This window comes from Papilio machaon, chromosome 3, assembly GCF_912999745.1.
Source record: "Papilio machaon chromosome 3, ilPapMach1.1, whole genome shotgun sequence".
Classification (NCBI taxonomy): domain Eukaryota; kingdom Metazoa; phylum Arthropoda; class Insecta; order Lepidoptera; family Papilionidae; genus Papilio; species Papilio machaon.
Window position 1 is genome coordinate 7,669,301 of NC_059988.1, and position 16,307 is coordinate 7,685,607.

Below are 16,307 nucleotides of genomic sequence, written 5' to 3' on the forward strand. Positions count from 1 at the left end.
TTTCAAGTAATTGTACTATTTAAAAAAATTATGATATAATGAAAGAGTAATTTCCTTTTGCCTTGACTTATCTTTCTAAGTCTTTAGTGGTGTACTTTTAGGAATGTTATATTTTGTTGTCAAAGATTTGGATAAGAAACCATGAATGCACTGGTTTAAAAAAAAAGATTTTTTTAAATCAGTGCATCGACAGCTAACGCCAATTTATTTTTGTTCATCCTGAACCTCGATATTTGGTATATTACTCTAGTCATTTCCATCGTTTAATGTTCAGTTAAATTTTAATTTATTACCTACAGTCCACCGGAATACCGGCAAGTTTTTGTAGTTAGGCTGGGTCTCCATAAACCTGTATCGGACACGAAGAATCTTGCTCTTGACGCTTTAAGAGAGTACATATATCCGGTATTAACAGCTTCGATGCTTGAGATATATTACGTTATTATTTTAACGTATCCAGAATATCCAATGCCAAAACTAAGTTAGCTTAATATTTTACTATGTCATTGTCAGTTCCGAGTTATTGCAAGATATTTTCAAGTTATTTGTAATATATTTATAAAAGTTATTGGTTCATAAACGTAGTTACATCGAACGAGCAACTGCAGTACGAGTCAGTTTGGTCGAACGCCAATGATACTGTCCAAGTTCAGCATTTCTTCACGCGATAAGAATTATTTTGCGAAAACCTTAGAGAACATATTACATAAAGCCGCTGGCATACGCCTCCAGTGGGGTTCAGTTGGAGCGTCTCCAGTGATACCACTGATACCAGTGATACCACTGATACCGGAGAATTATTATCACTGTAAATAATTAAGTATCATTGTGATAAATGTAGCGTTCCTTCACTAAATGTTCTTAGAGGTGTTAATTAACATTTAATTTAAGTACATATTACAAGAAGAATTAATAATCCGCAATTTCTACATAAAAGAAATTGAATTACATCTCTTATTCTTAGTTAATACATTCATTGTTTATTGGAATGTAAAATTTTCTTATTTTGTGTGCACGACTCGTAATTTAAAACCCTTGCATCCTACAATGTTGTGACTAGTGTAAGTAAAAAAACGTAACGTGTTGTAATGTATTTAACATTCCATTCCGCAAGCGACGAGCAAATTGCTTTGATAATTCCTCTTTGGATAATTCGCGGGAACTGCGTGTGAAAAATATGTTCTCGCTGCCATATTGACTCGTTTTGTTCCTGTTTCGACGCACACTTACGCGCTTATAGACAAGTTATCTGCGACGTTTTTGTTCGGATACATGTCATTGAATGTGTACATTGTTTGAACAATTGTTAATTGGTTATTCCTTATGATTTCTAGTAAACATCGTAAGTTTACTTTCTGATATAAATTGTACGTATAAATCACATTTGAATTATAAACTAGTTTTCTTTTGTAAATTACGTACAGTTATCTGATAATCGTAAATCAAAACATAGAAATTTAAAAATAGTAATTTTTATTATGAATAAGCTTCATTCAATACCTAATGTTATTTGGAGGCTTTAGGCTACTTTGCCATTTTATTGTATTAAAATTATTATTTCTTTGCCATTTATATCGCATTAAAATTATTATTTTTAATTAAAAAGAAATTATTATTACACAAGACCTATTTAATATAACATTTTCTACTCGGTTAAATGTAAGATTTAAACGATAACCTTGTTAGAATACTTTAAGTGAAAGGTAAACACTTTGTCATTGTAAAGGCTTTGTTAAACTATGATTAATTGCGGTTTCATTTTGTACTGAAAAATATTTTAAACAAAAAATATTATAAAAAAAAACTCTTATGTACACGCTATAAATTTTAAAACCAACATTTAACTTACCAACATTTAAAATTTATAGGTATTTCAACTAGTTCGAGCAAAATGTTTCGAGTTGAAGGTCCTTAGTTCAAGTCTATACTTTCAAAGCAATATAACTTTTGCGGTTATAATTTCATAACAATTATGTTTATTGATATCGTTCACCCATTTTGGTATTTTCGTAGTCAATAGGCTTTATCATAAAATCCTGTGTAAACAGAAACTAAACATTAAAGTTTCGTCAAATCATTAAACTTCATATAAAACAAATAAAGCTACTGAAATGTTTCGAATGTGTTTAAGTCGATTAACGTGTATAGTCGCTGACTCGCCATTGAAGTGTCCACAATGACAAAAATAAAATAACGGATATTCGTTTTAAAATAACATTTTTTTTGTGAGCGTGAAAATAAAGCCTTGGGGGCTTTATTTTCACATTTTTTATATTCAATTTCTCTGATTCATATTGCAGTTTTGGTTGGTTTACTATTTAGTCAGACGATGAAACAAGTAGTCGGAATCCTCCTATCTTATATTCTTTTGTTCCAACTAGTCAGACTTTTTTTGGTCACGAAATATATGTTGAAGATTTAAATATATTCGTTTTAAAAGTATGTTTAGAACGTAGGGAAAATTGAGAACAAATGTCCTAGGAAAGGAGTAAATACATAGACAGCGTAGTAGATGAACTTGCGCAGGCGCTGCCTTGAATCACGATTGTGCTGCGAGTTAGTCACGCCGGCTCCCAGCCGCCACTGCAGCGCGGATCGCGTTTCCATTCCCCATATTGTGATTTCTGCTCTGAAAACTTGCTTATGAGTTAGGCACTGCTTACGTTTGTTGTTAGTTGTAGTTGTAAAAGAATAGTATAAATCTAGATCGTATTAGTATAATTCTGGCGTTCCAGCGTACGAAAAAAAATTGTGCAAGAAGTCAGTAGTCCTTAAACGTAGATATTTCTAGTAATTTTATCGTAATATTGTTAATACGAGTAAAATGCGAGATCAAGACTTTTCATTTTTATCAGTATCTGATAAGAAAAATTTTAGAGTGCCTTTTATCTACTTCCGCGAAAAAATCCATGACCATGATAATTTCATTCAAATATCAAAGTCATACCAAGGCCGTCCCATATTCATATCTTTTCAATTTATATACTTTATCATGTTTCACAGACAAACCTTCTTCATGAATCATCTTACCTATTGAAAATGTGTACGTAAGATTTGTTTTGTAAAATAAATTCTGTATGTAAAAAACATCATTAGCAAACTTTGTACAATTCTTTATGTTAAAAAGAAAGTACTTTATGTAGTAGTCGAGTAGATAAATCGGGCAGTATCTTAACGATTCATCTCGTGTACCTTACGCATAAAACCGGCTCGAGTGAGCAGCGCGCGCTGGATCGTTCTCGTTCCGCAAGCTTTGTCCACGTTCCGCCCTGCAAGTCGTAATAAACGTAAGATCTTATTCCTCCGGGCCCGTCTCGCGATATCCGGTGCTTTATGCCTCTTTGTGTGTGACCTAACTAAAACCTCCTTTAAAGGAATAATAAAACTTTTTATTTGTTCTTTGGTCTTTGCTTCGGTTATAGGTATGCATGTGGTTGTCTACATAGACTTAAGATTTTTTTTAACGAACGAATTGATTGAACATCATAGTCTGCTTTCATGTAAGAGATTTTTGGTTCGAAGGTTTGAATAAACAGGTTCTGTTAATTTTCGAGTGTAAAACTAACCTAGTGGAAATTATAAATATTTTTTTATTTACAATTCATTATTTAAAAAACTGGATAACAATTAATTTCATTAAGTAATGTCCTTCCGTGACAATAATGTTCATTTCAATTAGATTAGTACGTCTATTACCATTAAAATAGCATGGTTTTTACGTTATTACATTACAGGCCCTAAATAGTGATAACACCGCAAACCTTGAATGCGATTTCTACCCAGTAGTACTAATTAATTTACATGAGTGTTAATTTAATTAAAACGAGCCCCTGATATTTAGGGTTATCATACGCGCGATATTTTAAAACCATCAACGTTTACAACGTGAAGTTTTCACAGGAAATGTTAGCATTTTGGTACTAATGGTCCTGTGAATAGGTTCTTATTAAGTCAGTCACCTATTTGTTGACGAGCTGGGGTGTGTATTAATATATTTGCGTGCCACCGACCGCGCCTGAACACATGTGCAAAATACATTTCCTATTTATTACCAAGTCTCTTTGAAGATGTTCTCTTAGACTTCTTGTTAGTGATCAAACACGTAGTATTAGTATAGTATTATTGAGCCTCTTTCACAATTTACATTTCTACATATAGGCTAATGACATGGCCTCATTTTATGATTGGATACGAATGTGTGATTGGTTATTGTTCGCTCATAATCTTATCGTGCCTTCGATAAAACTAAATTATACTTGTTTCAAGCGATCGATACACCTTGCCAGTGTTCCCATGATTTCACACGCCGGCACCTAGCTAGCCTGTACAAATCAAGTTTTACGGCTCAATAGTCAAATTAAAATAATAAAAAAAAACTCACTAGCGTCACAGTCACGGATAATTGTTTTGAGTGAATAACATCGTTTTATAAATTTACTCAAATAAATTGTTCTTTAAATGTTACTATTTATATCTATGAGATAGAGTAGGAGAGTACAGATAGTAGTGAATAAATATTGTTTTATCAATTATATCAATGCGCTTATACATAAACATTAATTTTTAGGAAGTGGTAAAATAAAATAGTGCTTTGTCAAATTCACTACATGTACAAAAACAAAATGAAGGACTATTCATCAGGAAATAATTTCAAGTGAAACGAAATCCTGTGACTATGAAGCGTGACGTCTCCTCGGTGGCCAGGCTGCCGTAAAGTGCCGTGTATCCGCCGTCGCAATGGCCACCATGTCAGGCGCCCTGACCCCCAACGCCCCCACCACCACTGACGACGAACAAACGCGTCGACGCTCAGTCTTTTATGTGCCATTATTTGAAAGTTTCGACAATTACCTTCCCCTTACAGCCGAGGAAAAAGATGCGCTAATATGCGGCCAGAACATTGATGAAGGACCAATAAAACCGAAAAGGAGATATGCTACCGAGAGGTTGCATTTGTCATCTCGTGGCGATTCCTCAATGACGGAGAGTGAGGGTGAAGTTAATACGTTCAGTCCGCAGAGAAGATTAAGGCGGCCACTGTCATCCACCGTAAGCTCCAATGAGGCATTGGCTCGAATCGCACAAAGAGATTCCACGAGTCCCCGAATAGTAGCCGAGAACAGTCCGCAAAGACATTCAAAACCTAGACTAAGAAGCACGACTTCATGTGAAACTCGCTATGATAGAGTATTTTCTCCATTAGGGAGTTCAGTTTCGCACAAATTAAATACTTCAACCTCTAGTATCGGTAATAAGTTAACTTCTAAGAGTCCGATTAGAAATTCTAATTTATCGTTAATACCCGACTCGCCAAATATGCTGTCACCTAACAAAGAAAAATCAAAAACGTTGCCACAAAATCTTATTGCCGCATCGCCTATTAGAGGTAGCAGTAGCTCCACATCTATCTTTAGGACGCCTAAAATAACCGTCACACCGGAAAGTCCGAATAAGAGTCCAGGGCGAATGTCCGGATTGAATTTCATCCGGCGATCGCGAAGCACGAAATTATCGCGAAGTAACTCCTTGTTACGTAGCATCACTGCGAGACATATCGAAGAGGGTTTAGATGACAGTGTGGCTGTGGTAACGAACCTGACCGACGATTATGATAAGTTTGTGGATGACAACGGTGGTGAGGCTGAAGTTATAGGAGCTCTGATCAAGAAGAACGAAGCAGAGGTCGCTAACAGCCCGCTGAGCCTGCGTCGAAGCTGTCTTGATGTTGACGACGAAGTCGGTGTTCATTCCGGTAAGAATTATACAAACATTTATAAAGTACAATATCTAGGCAACTTTATCATTTCCTGTTATTTTTAAAAGGCAGATTATTTATAACCGTGAATAATATGCAATCAGAAATGTTGCAACTCATGCTTAGAAGGGCGTCTTAGAAGTGCTCTTCCTAAACAACGGTCTTATTATTAGTGACTTAACAGTATCGTTCTTCATTGTTACTAAACTATTCATTTACTAGACAATACTTGCTAATTGCGAGACAAAGAGAGGATGGTTCGCGGAACATTTCTAACAAGACGTTATGTCAGTATCAGAGGGTATCATTGATAACACTGAACCAATAATATCTTTTTAGATCGTATCTTTATCATATAATAAATTCTAAATATGATATTTTATCCTTTCTATTGCGGTGGAACAAGATAAAACCTTATAAGTCAATGAATACTATATGAGACAAGGGTCTCCGCGTAAATCGTGATTTACTCTGCCGATGTTTGTTGTAGTCGAAATATTTGTTTTGTTACAAAATATTTTGCGATGTATTTTTTACGTACTTCTCAGTAGGCCTTCGTGACCGTTATTGTGATATATATTCAGAACGCGTTGTTATCGATGCGTTTGTTCTTCCCTACCAAAAAGGAGAAACAGTTCATTTAACGGAATCATTTTAATTGTTTCATATAATACATTTCTATTTGCTGTGTTTGTGTTGTTTTCTACTGGAAGCTCCTTTCAGATTATCGATGGTTGGCAGTCGGCTAAGTTATCCGGAGGGTTGCGACAGTTGGTATCTTATTGTCTATTTCTAGAATATTGCAGTAAGAACGTTCTTTCACAAAGGTTATCCGAGTAGACCAACGAGACGAGCAAGCGGGCAACGTGACAAGAATAGCAAATGACGATCGCAATTCATTGGGCTTTATAGGCATTAAATATGACGCTGGGTTCTAATAACTTTACCAAGGACACATTTAAATTAGGTTTTTGTGATAGTAATAAAAATGGGTCTGATACTAATAAAAATCTGGCATCTTACCAAGTCTACAAAAGTTTCAGCGAAATATGATCATAGGAGTAAAGGAACTTATAATAAGATACATTAATATTTTTTTATATTGAAATTATTTATATTTTTACTTAAAAGCGCTTATTAAACCCCTACATACTATTTTGGGTACAAAATAATCATTTTTATGACATAAACAAGGAGAACCTTCTACTGATTGCGCGGCGTGGCGCGGGGCGGCCTATCTCGGCATGTTGCACGCACTTCCTTGTGGGCGTTTATCAACGTAGCCTTATCAAAGTAAAGCATTCGTTGAATGTTCACATACACATTCTAATGGCATTTACGACTTTTCTTTCAATTACCGATGCGTTAAATTCCATAATGTATACATTTTAAGATTATACTTGTTGTACATTGTTTTTGTCGAGATTTCTCTCAATCATCACAGTGAGTTGGTTCTTTAAAACGTGTTTTTTAATTAAACAAGTCAACAAATGAATGAAAATATTGCTGCTGATATGTAGGTCAAGTTTCACGGTGTTGATTTAGTTTACGTCATTAAAACGATACTTCTGAATACATTGTTTATATCTCGTTGTAAAAGATACTAATTGTTGGTTATTAATAATAAATATTAATACGAACATGTTTTATTTATAACAACACATAAACTGCTCATCAGCCGTTTTATAGTTTTCCTATTCATGAGAAGACTGAAGTTTGAATATCGACCATTTAATTCTGATGCTGCAGACTGAATTAAATTAATAGAATTAGTTTTCATATATAGATAAACAATTGGTTCAATGTTAATCTTCAATGTCCTTTCCATAATATTTGTACGACGCGTTTTTCATTTCTATTTACTATGTTTTAACGGTTGAAAAAGGTAATATTTAGTTGTTTTAATAGTAAGATTTTTTTTTATTCTCTTTCGAGTACTCTTCCTTAAAAAGTTCTGTAAGCTCTTCAAAGACATCCTGCGCGGTGTTGCGAACTTGCAATAATTGCGTTCGAATGACTCACTTTTACCGGGCACTGTGTAAGCACGTCGGTTTTAGGTCAATAACCTCTTTGAGGGTGCAACCGTCGTAACTTTATCTATTGGAGACATTGTTTATAGATAGGGGTGTGTCTTTCAGAATTTTTATTTATTCTTCAAGTCATTAAAACTTGTATAAAGTGTTAAGTTGTGTGACAAATTTTAAGTTATGTTACAAACATGTTAGATAATTTTCCTCATAAACATACGCCATTTTATTGCTAATTTCAATTGTAGAATAAAGATTGTAACGATACGTAATCTCCTTAAATAACTTCACTTTTATTATGTATGTTATGTGTTTTTATACAGCAACTTGTAAAGTAGTAACAGTCGACCGACTATCGTCACTTCATCAAATCGCGCGAACGCGTTGAATGACGAACGATGTTTGTTAGAGCGGGTGTGCCGTAAGTCAAAGGACGTAACAACTTGACATCCCTTAACGACCACAATAACCTAATGGGTTCGTATCAACATCTGTTGCTTTCCCATAACGACATAGCAATATGGATTGGAGAAAGTGGTATAAAACATGTGGCGTTGCAAAATAACGTATTTATGTTTCGAAACAAAAAAGTGTTGTTTTAGTCTAAATTTACGCAAATTCTGTGCCACTGTAAAAATGCAAAGCACCATTATTTGTGCACGCTCTACTTATATTGTTTCTTCGTCCTACCTATAGATAAGGCATCGTTTTATGCAGTTTATTTAAATATTAATTTGTTTACACATTTTTATTATCAACGTATAAGATAAAACATGCGACCACATCGGTCTAAAATAATAATTTAAGAAACCGAACATATCGAATCGACTAACGTTAGAAGTTGCAATACAAATATTATTACCATCGTAAAAATAATGTCCGTTTTCTAAATAATAACACCATTATGCAAATTACGTAGTTTACGATAAAAATCTTATACACATATTGTAAAAAGTTGTGTATTACCATATTTCGTGTCATATTCAATCAATCTGTACGACAAGCTTTATTTTGATAGAAGAAAGAATTGCGTGTTCCAATTTTTCCTATGTTAATGCGAAGGATGAATTATTCGTGTTATTACCTACTCAAATATGTTGCCAAGGCGATGCAAGGTAAAAACAACACGACCTTTAATATTCTTAAACATTGTAATAACTAGATAAATAAGGTTTCTTATGTACGATCAATGCATCTCCTATATTATAAATTATTATTTCATTACATAACATGAATCAAAGACAGCCTACATTGTTGGATATAATGCAATAAACATGATATGCAGAATTTAAGCCTACTTATAAACATGTGTTTTCTCTGCCGACACTAAATTAATGTCAGCCCCATCATTTTTTTTAAATTATAGTAAATTTTAAAAACAATGTCATATTCGGTTATTGATTATGCGGTTTAAGTCAAGTAAACAGTAAAGCGAAAATACTTGAGTCAACAGTAATTTGACTCATTATGTACCGCACATTTATTAGCTAAAACTAGGCACGTAAAATGATCACCCATTTGTTGATTCAGCGTTTTCCAGGAACTGCATTTTAAACTGGACCATTAGTTTTCATTTTTTTATAAAATTCAGCATACTAAACTTAGTGTTTCCGAATAAATAATCGTTTAAAACATTGAAATTTATCGAATTTTATTAAATTATAATATATGCGAGGAATTACACGTTATTTTACAAGTGGTCGGGACTGGAAATCCATGTTTAAAATACATAGCAGAGTTATGTAAACATCACAAAAACAAAAGCTATAACTGTTAACTATTTCTTACACTACGTATATGCAAATGTAATTGCTCGTGCTGGTGTTACAATAAAAGTGTATCGTTATTATATTTACAAAACATTCAAGGTTCTAACGCTTATTAGTTGCCGCATGCGCAACGGTCACGGGCAGCGTGCGCGCAACTTCCGCCGGAAGCCATGCCACAACACTTGGTGCTGCGTCGATATGTTAAAGAATTCAATTGTTTTTATAACATAATATAAAACGGAACATAATTAGTTAATACAGAACATTTATATAATGTGTTACATCTTCCGAAATCGAAGCATTGGTAAAACGTACCTAATATTCGTATAGTTTATCAATCTTAAAATTCACCTTTTCATGGTAGCTGTTACCTCTACTTGCACTTTTTCCCTCTTTACATAAAAAGTCATCACAGGGAGTTCGAAAATAGGATATTTATTATTTATATCAAGTCTTCATTCCGATATAAATTTCTTATTTATTCTACACAACAATGGCGTTGATTAAAATATTCCGGTGGTTAAATCCATGAAGTAAAACTGTCACATTCATACGTCCTTTTCCTCCAATGCCCTGCTTAGTAGACAATGAGGCGTCAATGCCGAGAATTGAAAACCGCGTGATTGTTTTCATAATTTTATATGGCATATACATAAATCAGTTGTTGTTAAGTAGTGCAGAGCAATGGTGGTATTGCAAGTGCTTTTTAATAAATTGTCCTGTATTCATAACGATGCATATGACTGGATTCAATTTAAGTTTACGAAGTGTAAGTGTAGTGTATTGTAAAGTAATGTTTTAGTTTGTATTTATAGTCGCTGTTTTATTTGCAATATGTATTATGTATCATAATTATCGATGAAAAATCATTTTTCAATGAATTTTCCGGCTGATATACTTAAATGACGTTCAGTTATGCCGACGGAAAATGTTCTAGAATGGCTTTCGATGTTTCCAAGGGACCAATCTTTATTGCGCCTTTTGTGTGAAGTCTACACCAAGCAGTTGATACGATTAATATATATGTATATGTTTTGTTTCCAGACACATCTTATGAAAAAGCGTGTCGGCGGGGCTCGGCGCCGAGTACGCCGGTGCCGGGTGCGCAGGCGCAGCACAGCCCCTCGCGGCTCGCCTCCTTCTTCTTCTCGAAGCGATCGTTTAGGAGCAACCCGCTTAAAAGGACCAAATCCGCTACGAAGTTGGAAAGAGAAAGAGCGCTGGCTGCAGTCCCCACACATCCTCCGGCACACGCTCTGCGGACCTCTAGGTAAGAAAGTTTTCCTGTATTTATAAAATTTGTAGCTCGACTATGTTTTTATTTTTACCACTGCAATTATGGTTATTTTTAATGTACTGGTAGCGAATTACAGATAAATTTCTTCCTTACACGAAACACCAGTTTTGAACACATCTAATACGTCTATTGCTAATATCAGCTACTCTAACTCACAACGTGGGCGCATTTCTATTTTAATACCTCATGGGAGGCGAATATGTCCGCCTAGCGATGTGTCGTTTGCTCGATCCACACCAACTAATAAACTGGCACGATTCAATATCTGCTATCAAAGTACGTCCAAATTAAAGAATAGATTGAAGCTCATTATGTGCTAGAATTTAAAATCATGTCATCCTATAAATCAACGTAATATTATTTATGTTTATAACTTGAGCCCCCGGATTTTCTAAACCGAAAACTAACTTACACATTACAGTTATAAAGCAAAATGTAGCATAAACGAAATTAATTTTATAGAGTTTTCACATTGAACACAAAACTATTATTTCGTTTAATATTATATTTGTTTTTTGACTACGAATAGCATTTAGAATGAATGAGCAAAGTATCACTTAGCTTAATTCACTTAGTAGTATCGTGACTGAAAGGAATTATCCGGACGAGGTGTTAGGAGTGTCGCTGTTGCCGGCGATAGCTAAGCTCTTATTAGCCGAGTATACTACCGACGGTGAATAACTTGATTGTGACGTCTTTATTACCTACTGTAGCTAATTACAATTAACGTTGATTGTGGAGGCTCGTCTGATAATTTAATCCGGTTGTTTAAGTAACAGCGTCAATATTATTTTCATTGTTCTTCCATTTTGGATCACGTCAATTATGAATTACAGATTAAAATAGCTTCAATAACTTTTTTTTTAAATTATGGGTACTCATTAAACCGTTAATGAGTTAACCTCAAAGATACGTAATGTGTTAATTGTTTCGCAAAGATCGAATTGATTATTTTTGGATTATTTTGTAATTACAAGTTTTTTTATTTCAGATCTCATGAAAGTCTACTGTCAGCTCACTCACCCGCCGTATCCACTATGGATTTGGGACCACCAAATCAAGTAGGTGTAATGTTTAATTACTGTAGCCGCACAAACATTTTTACTTATTGATAATTTCTACAATAGAATCAACACTTCTTCATTTTGTCTAAGTGTTAAAGAACTCCAATAACTTACTAAATTTTCGGTTCATTCGCTACCGCATACAAAGATGCATTTACCTGCATTACTGATCGTTATAAGATAACAACTTGTTTATCTTATTTCCATATAAATTTAGTTTACATTCATCATAAATCATTGCGGGTGTGACGCATTCAAAGCACGTATGTACTAGGAGTGCATGCATTCGCAGGTAGAAATCCGTGCGCTGCACTCGTCGGTGTTGGGCCGTGCGCACTGCTTCGCGCTCAGCGCAGAGAACAGAGCGCCGCGGTACTTCGCCTGCGCCTCGAGGAAGGAACGCGACCGCTGGATATACAGGTCGGTTTATGTCGCCCTAGTAACCCCCTTTTATTGATAAACAAACTTTGGTCTATTTTTAATAGTTTTTTCGATGTTAGTTAGTGTTTGTTGTTTATCTTTGTCAACTTTGAAAGGCATAATATAGATAGGTTTCCTTTAACCTGAACCAAAAGAAAAATATCTTATGGTCTAACATTTCATAACAAGGGATAGTGATAATGTTGATTAGAATTGTTTCATTTGTCACTCTCAATTAATCTTCTAAATGTTATACGAGTAGTTGATGCAATCTAAATTATTTGGTAACTAAGCAAAATGAAAAATGGAAACAGTAACAGTCGAATGTCATCATAATTACTTAACCAAAGTGCGTGTTGAAGTTGTCTGCATGCAATATTAAATTGCGCCTCGCGTCATTCGACACGCATATTCGCATTAATAAGGTGTTTTTTATACTTGTTTCCACAGCCTTCGGCAAGCGGCGCGACCGGACGAGATGCGTACACGCCGATGCGAACGCACCGTCAAACTGTGGCTCCTAGAGGCCAAGGCCATACCGCCCAAGAAACGATATTACTGTGAAATACTGCTAGACGATACGCTCTATGCAAGGTATTAATTATTTAATTATGCATGCATTGTTTTATCAGTGAAGTCGGAAATAGTGTGAAAGGAAAATCAACGTAAATATTTCTTTACAATTCTTTCACTAAATGAATGTGTGTAGGTCATAACATTTAAAAAATGTACATTGCAGTAGAAAACATAAAAAAGAGAAGGAGAAAATGAAATGTTTACACTATTATTCATGGACATAGCTCTCTTAATAACTCCTACATTTTACTAGTAACGCAACGCAACATATTATCGATTTCAGGTCGTCGTCGAAGCTGAAGACGGAGCTGTGCTTTTGGGGTGAGGTGTACGAGTTCGGTGCCTTACCCGCTGTACGCAACATACACGTCAACGTGTATCGCGAGCCCGAGAGACGTGCGCGCAAGCGGGACAAGCACGCACTAGTCGGTACGTACAACTACCAACACGTCATGAAGTTAAATAATCGGAACAGTTACATGATTGCTTATTATTATATCTCTGAAGTGTTTTAACTCTTCCTGGCAGGAGTCGCTATAGAAAATAATTAAAAACAATTAAAATTACACATGAATAATATTGTAATTAATTTGCACGTTTTTATTTTTAGATCCTAAGTGTAACTTTGATAACAGCTACGCTTCGCTTTCAATGACACACATCCCCTGTTTAATTTATGTCCTGTTTAATTGTAACCATGTCACTGTTATCGTATTTAATTTTATTTTTTACAATTTTGCTCTGATATCGCGAGTCTGTAAAGAGTTTCTTTTTTATTGAATTTGTTTTCCCAACTGTTTATATTACTTGTATACTTATGATGAAATTTTGTATTATCCAGGAACAGTCCGCATCCCGGTGGACGACGTGTCCTCGCGCTACCTGAACGAGCGTTGGTACCCGCTGTCGGCGGAGTCCCCGACGTCGCCGGCGCGCTCTGGGGGCAGCACGGGGCCCGCTGCGGCGGGGACGCCGGCGCCCGCACTGCGCATCAAGTGTCGCTACCAGAGCGTGGACGTGCTGCCGCTCGACTGCTATGCGCGCTTTCTGGACTACCTCACGCGGCACTACCGCAGGCTCTGCGAGTATCTCGAACCTGTCATCGGTGCGTATAGATTGAGCTCAACTTATTTCATATTTCCTGATTCCGCCGTTGGTACTGCTTACGTTTGAACTTTTACTTATTTTATGTGTTGTAGGTGTGAAAGCGAAAGAGGACATCGGTTGCGCACTGGTGCTATGTATGGCGGGCGCGGGCCTAGCCCCGCGCTACCTGGCCGACGTGGTGGCGTTAGACGTTCGCCGCACCGGCGACCACTCGCTCACCTTCCGAGGCAACTCCCTCGCCACTAAGAGCATGGAGGCCTACCTCAAGCTCGTCGGCGACCAGTACCTCCAGGTTCTTACACGCAAATATTGTCGTATCTAACCAACTGGTGGCTATGAAAACAGTATACCATAAAGCTTTGCAAATAACCTTCAATTATTAGCTCAGTGCGACATTAACTTAGGAGCTCTAAATTACTTTAGATTCAAAAAATACGCAACGCAATGGCTAATGACACTTGACTACGACCAATCTGAAAATCTTTTAAAAATAAAACAATAAAAATGTGAAAAAAGACATCAATATAAAAAGAAATTCATATTCATGACACACACTCGCACATACACATACACACCCCACAAATACACATATTTTGTACTGTAACAAATACTGTAGTAACGTAAGATCATAAATAAGAGAAGGCACTGTCTCCTGTAACACAGGTTACGCCTAGCACAGGTGACAGAGCTCTATTAAATTTGTAAAGATAATTTTAGTTAATTTTTTTTTTAACCTAATGCTTACATTTTGCGATAGACCAATTGGTATGTGGCTAACAGTGTATTCTGTAGTGGGTAATAAAGTGGGTATAATGTGTGCAGGAGACGCTGGGCGAGGCGGTGTGCTGGGCGGCGGGTAGCGGCGCGGAGTGCGAGGTGGACCCGCTGCGGGCGGGCGGGGGCGCGGCGCTGCGCCGGCACCAGGCGGCACTGCGGGACGCTGTGACGCGCGCCTGGCGAGCCATCGCCGCCTCCGCACCTGACTTCCCCCCACCACTCAGAGACTGCTTCGCCACCTTCAGAGAGAGGTACCATACCTTACCGCATTATAACATTCACCACAAATACATTCTTTCGTTACAAAAGAAAATGACATAAAGTGTTTGAAAGTTCAATGTGTTATAAATATTCCTTATTTTCAGATTGACTTCGATGGGACGTGAAGATATCTCTGACAATTTAATTAGCGCTTCCATCTTCCTGCGGTTCCTTTGTCCGGCCATACTTTCCCCCAGTCTATTTGGAATAACTCATGGTATGTATGCAACTAAATTCAATAATGCATCTGATTCAAAATGACAATAATTAAATTAAATAGTATAACTAATATAACGCTAACTTGTAGAATACCCGAACGAGCGCGCGGCTCGCAATCTGACGTTGGTGGCAAAGACTCTGCAGACGTTGGCCAACTTCACGCGCTTCCAGGGCAAGGAGGCCTTCATGGAGTTCCTCAACGACTTCCTCGAGCAGGAGGCGCCCAACATGAAGGCCTTCCTACGAGCTATCTCTGTAAGATCGATTTATTGATTATTTAAGCTTAATTCTTAATTTAGCTGACATTTGACAAATATAAAAGTAAAAGTATTTGCATTTAAATAATTAATTAAATATTTAACCAGTTAAAATTAGGAAAATTATTTATTACACTATTGCCTATGTTCTAGACACGTCCTCAAGATCAGCAATCGCAGCAGACACAGGAGAACAAGCGGGACTCGTCAGTATCTCAGGGGTCTGCGGGGTCTGAGGGATCGGGGAGGGGCGCGGCGGCGGGCGGTGCTGTGGGCGGGGCTGTGGGCGGGGCTGTGGGCGGTGCTGTGGGCGCGGGGGGCGTGGAGCCCGACCCCGAGTGGGCGCCGCACGTGGACCTCGGCAAGCAGCTCGCCACACTGCACGCCCTGCTCGTCGACAGCCTGCCCAAGCTGCCGCAGCCCAGGATACAAGTAATTAACACATTTTCACAAACATAAGGATTCAAAATGTTATTGCAATAGGAACTATTATTATAACTTAATAACAAATATAAAGCAAGAGAAGAAAAAGAGAATGGGTGTGTGTTGAATAGTGAGCCTTTTATAAGATGTATGCGTCTATTAAGTAACAATTTTCTCATATCATTTACCAAATTTTCAGGAGCTGGAGCCGCTGTCAGATATCCTCGAGGAGCTGAGCAATAGACTAGCCAGTAACGACAACGGGCCCATGGCACCGGTTTCTGATAACATCTTTAGGTATAACGAAATATTTCCATGAATCATGTTTATAGATAGTAACAAACACTACACATGC

At 36.8% G+C, this 16,307-nt stretch overlaps 1 protein-coding gene across 4 annotated transcripts in view; it reads left to right on the forward strand.

Moving 5' to 3' along the window:
• Positions 1–16,307, forward strand: part of LOC106719561 (ras GTPase-activating protein raskol) — a 132,978-nt gene that overhangs the window by 113,657 nt on the left and 3,014 nt on the right. For all 4 annotated transcript variants that reach the window (XM_045686442.1, XM_045686440.1, XM_045686439.1 and 1 more), the window contains 12 exons: positions 10,596–10,821; positions 11,840–11,909; positions 12,205–12,332; positions 12,783–12,926; positions 13,192–13,337; positions 13,750–14,013; positions 14,108–14,307; positions 14,838–15,043; positions 15,158–15,270; positions 15,361–15,527; positions 15,683–15,961; positions 16,152–16,249. In XM_045686442.1, coding sequence (XP_045542398.1) covers positions 10,596–10,821; positions 11,840–11,909; positions 12,205–12,332; positions 12,783–12,926; positions 13,192–13,337; positions 13,750–14,013; positions 14,108–14,307; positions 14,838–15,043; positions 15,158–15,270; positions 15,361–15,527; positions 15,683–15,961; positions 16,152–16,249 — 2,041 coding nt within the window. The remainder of the gene's footprint in view (positions 1–10,595; positions 10,822–11,839; positions 11,910–12,204; positions 12,333–12,782; positions 12,927–13,191; positions 13,338–13,749; positions 14,014–14,107; positions 14,308–14,837; positions 15,044–15,157; positions 15,271–15,360; positions 15,528–15,682; positions 15,962–16,151; positions 16,250–16,307) is intronic.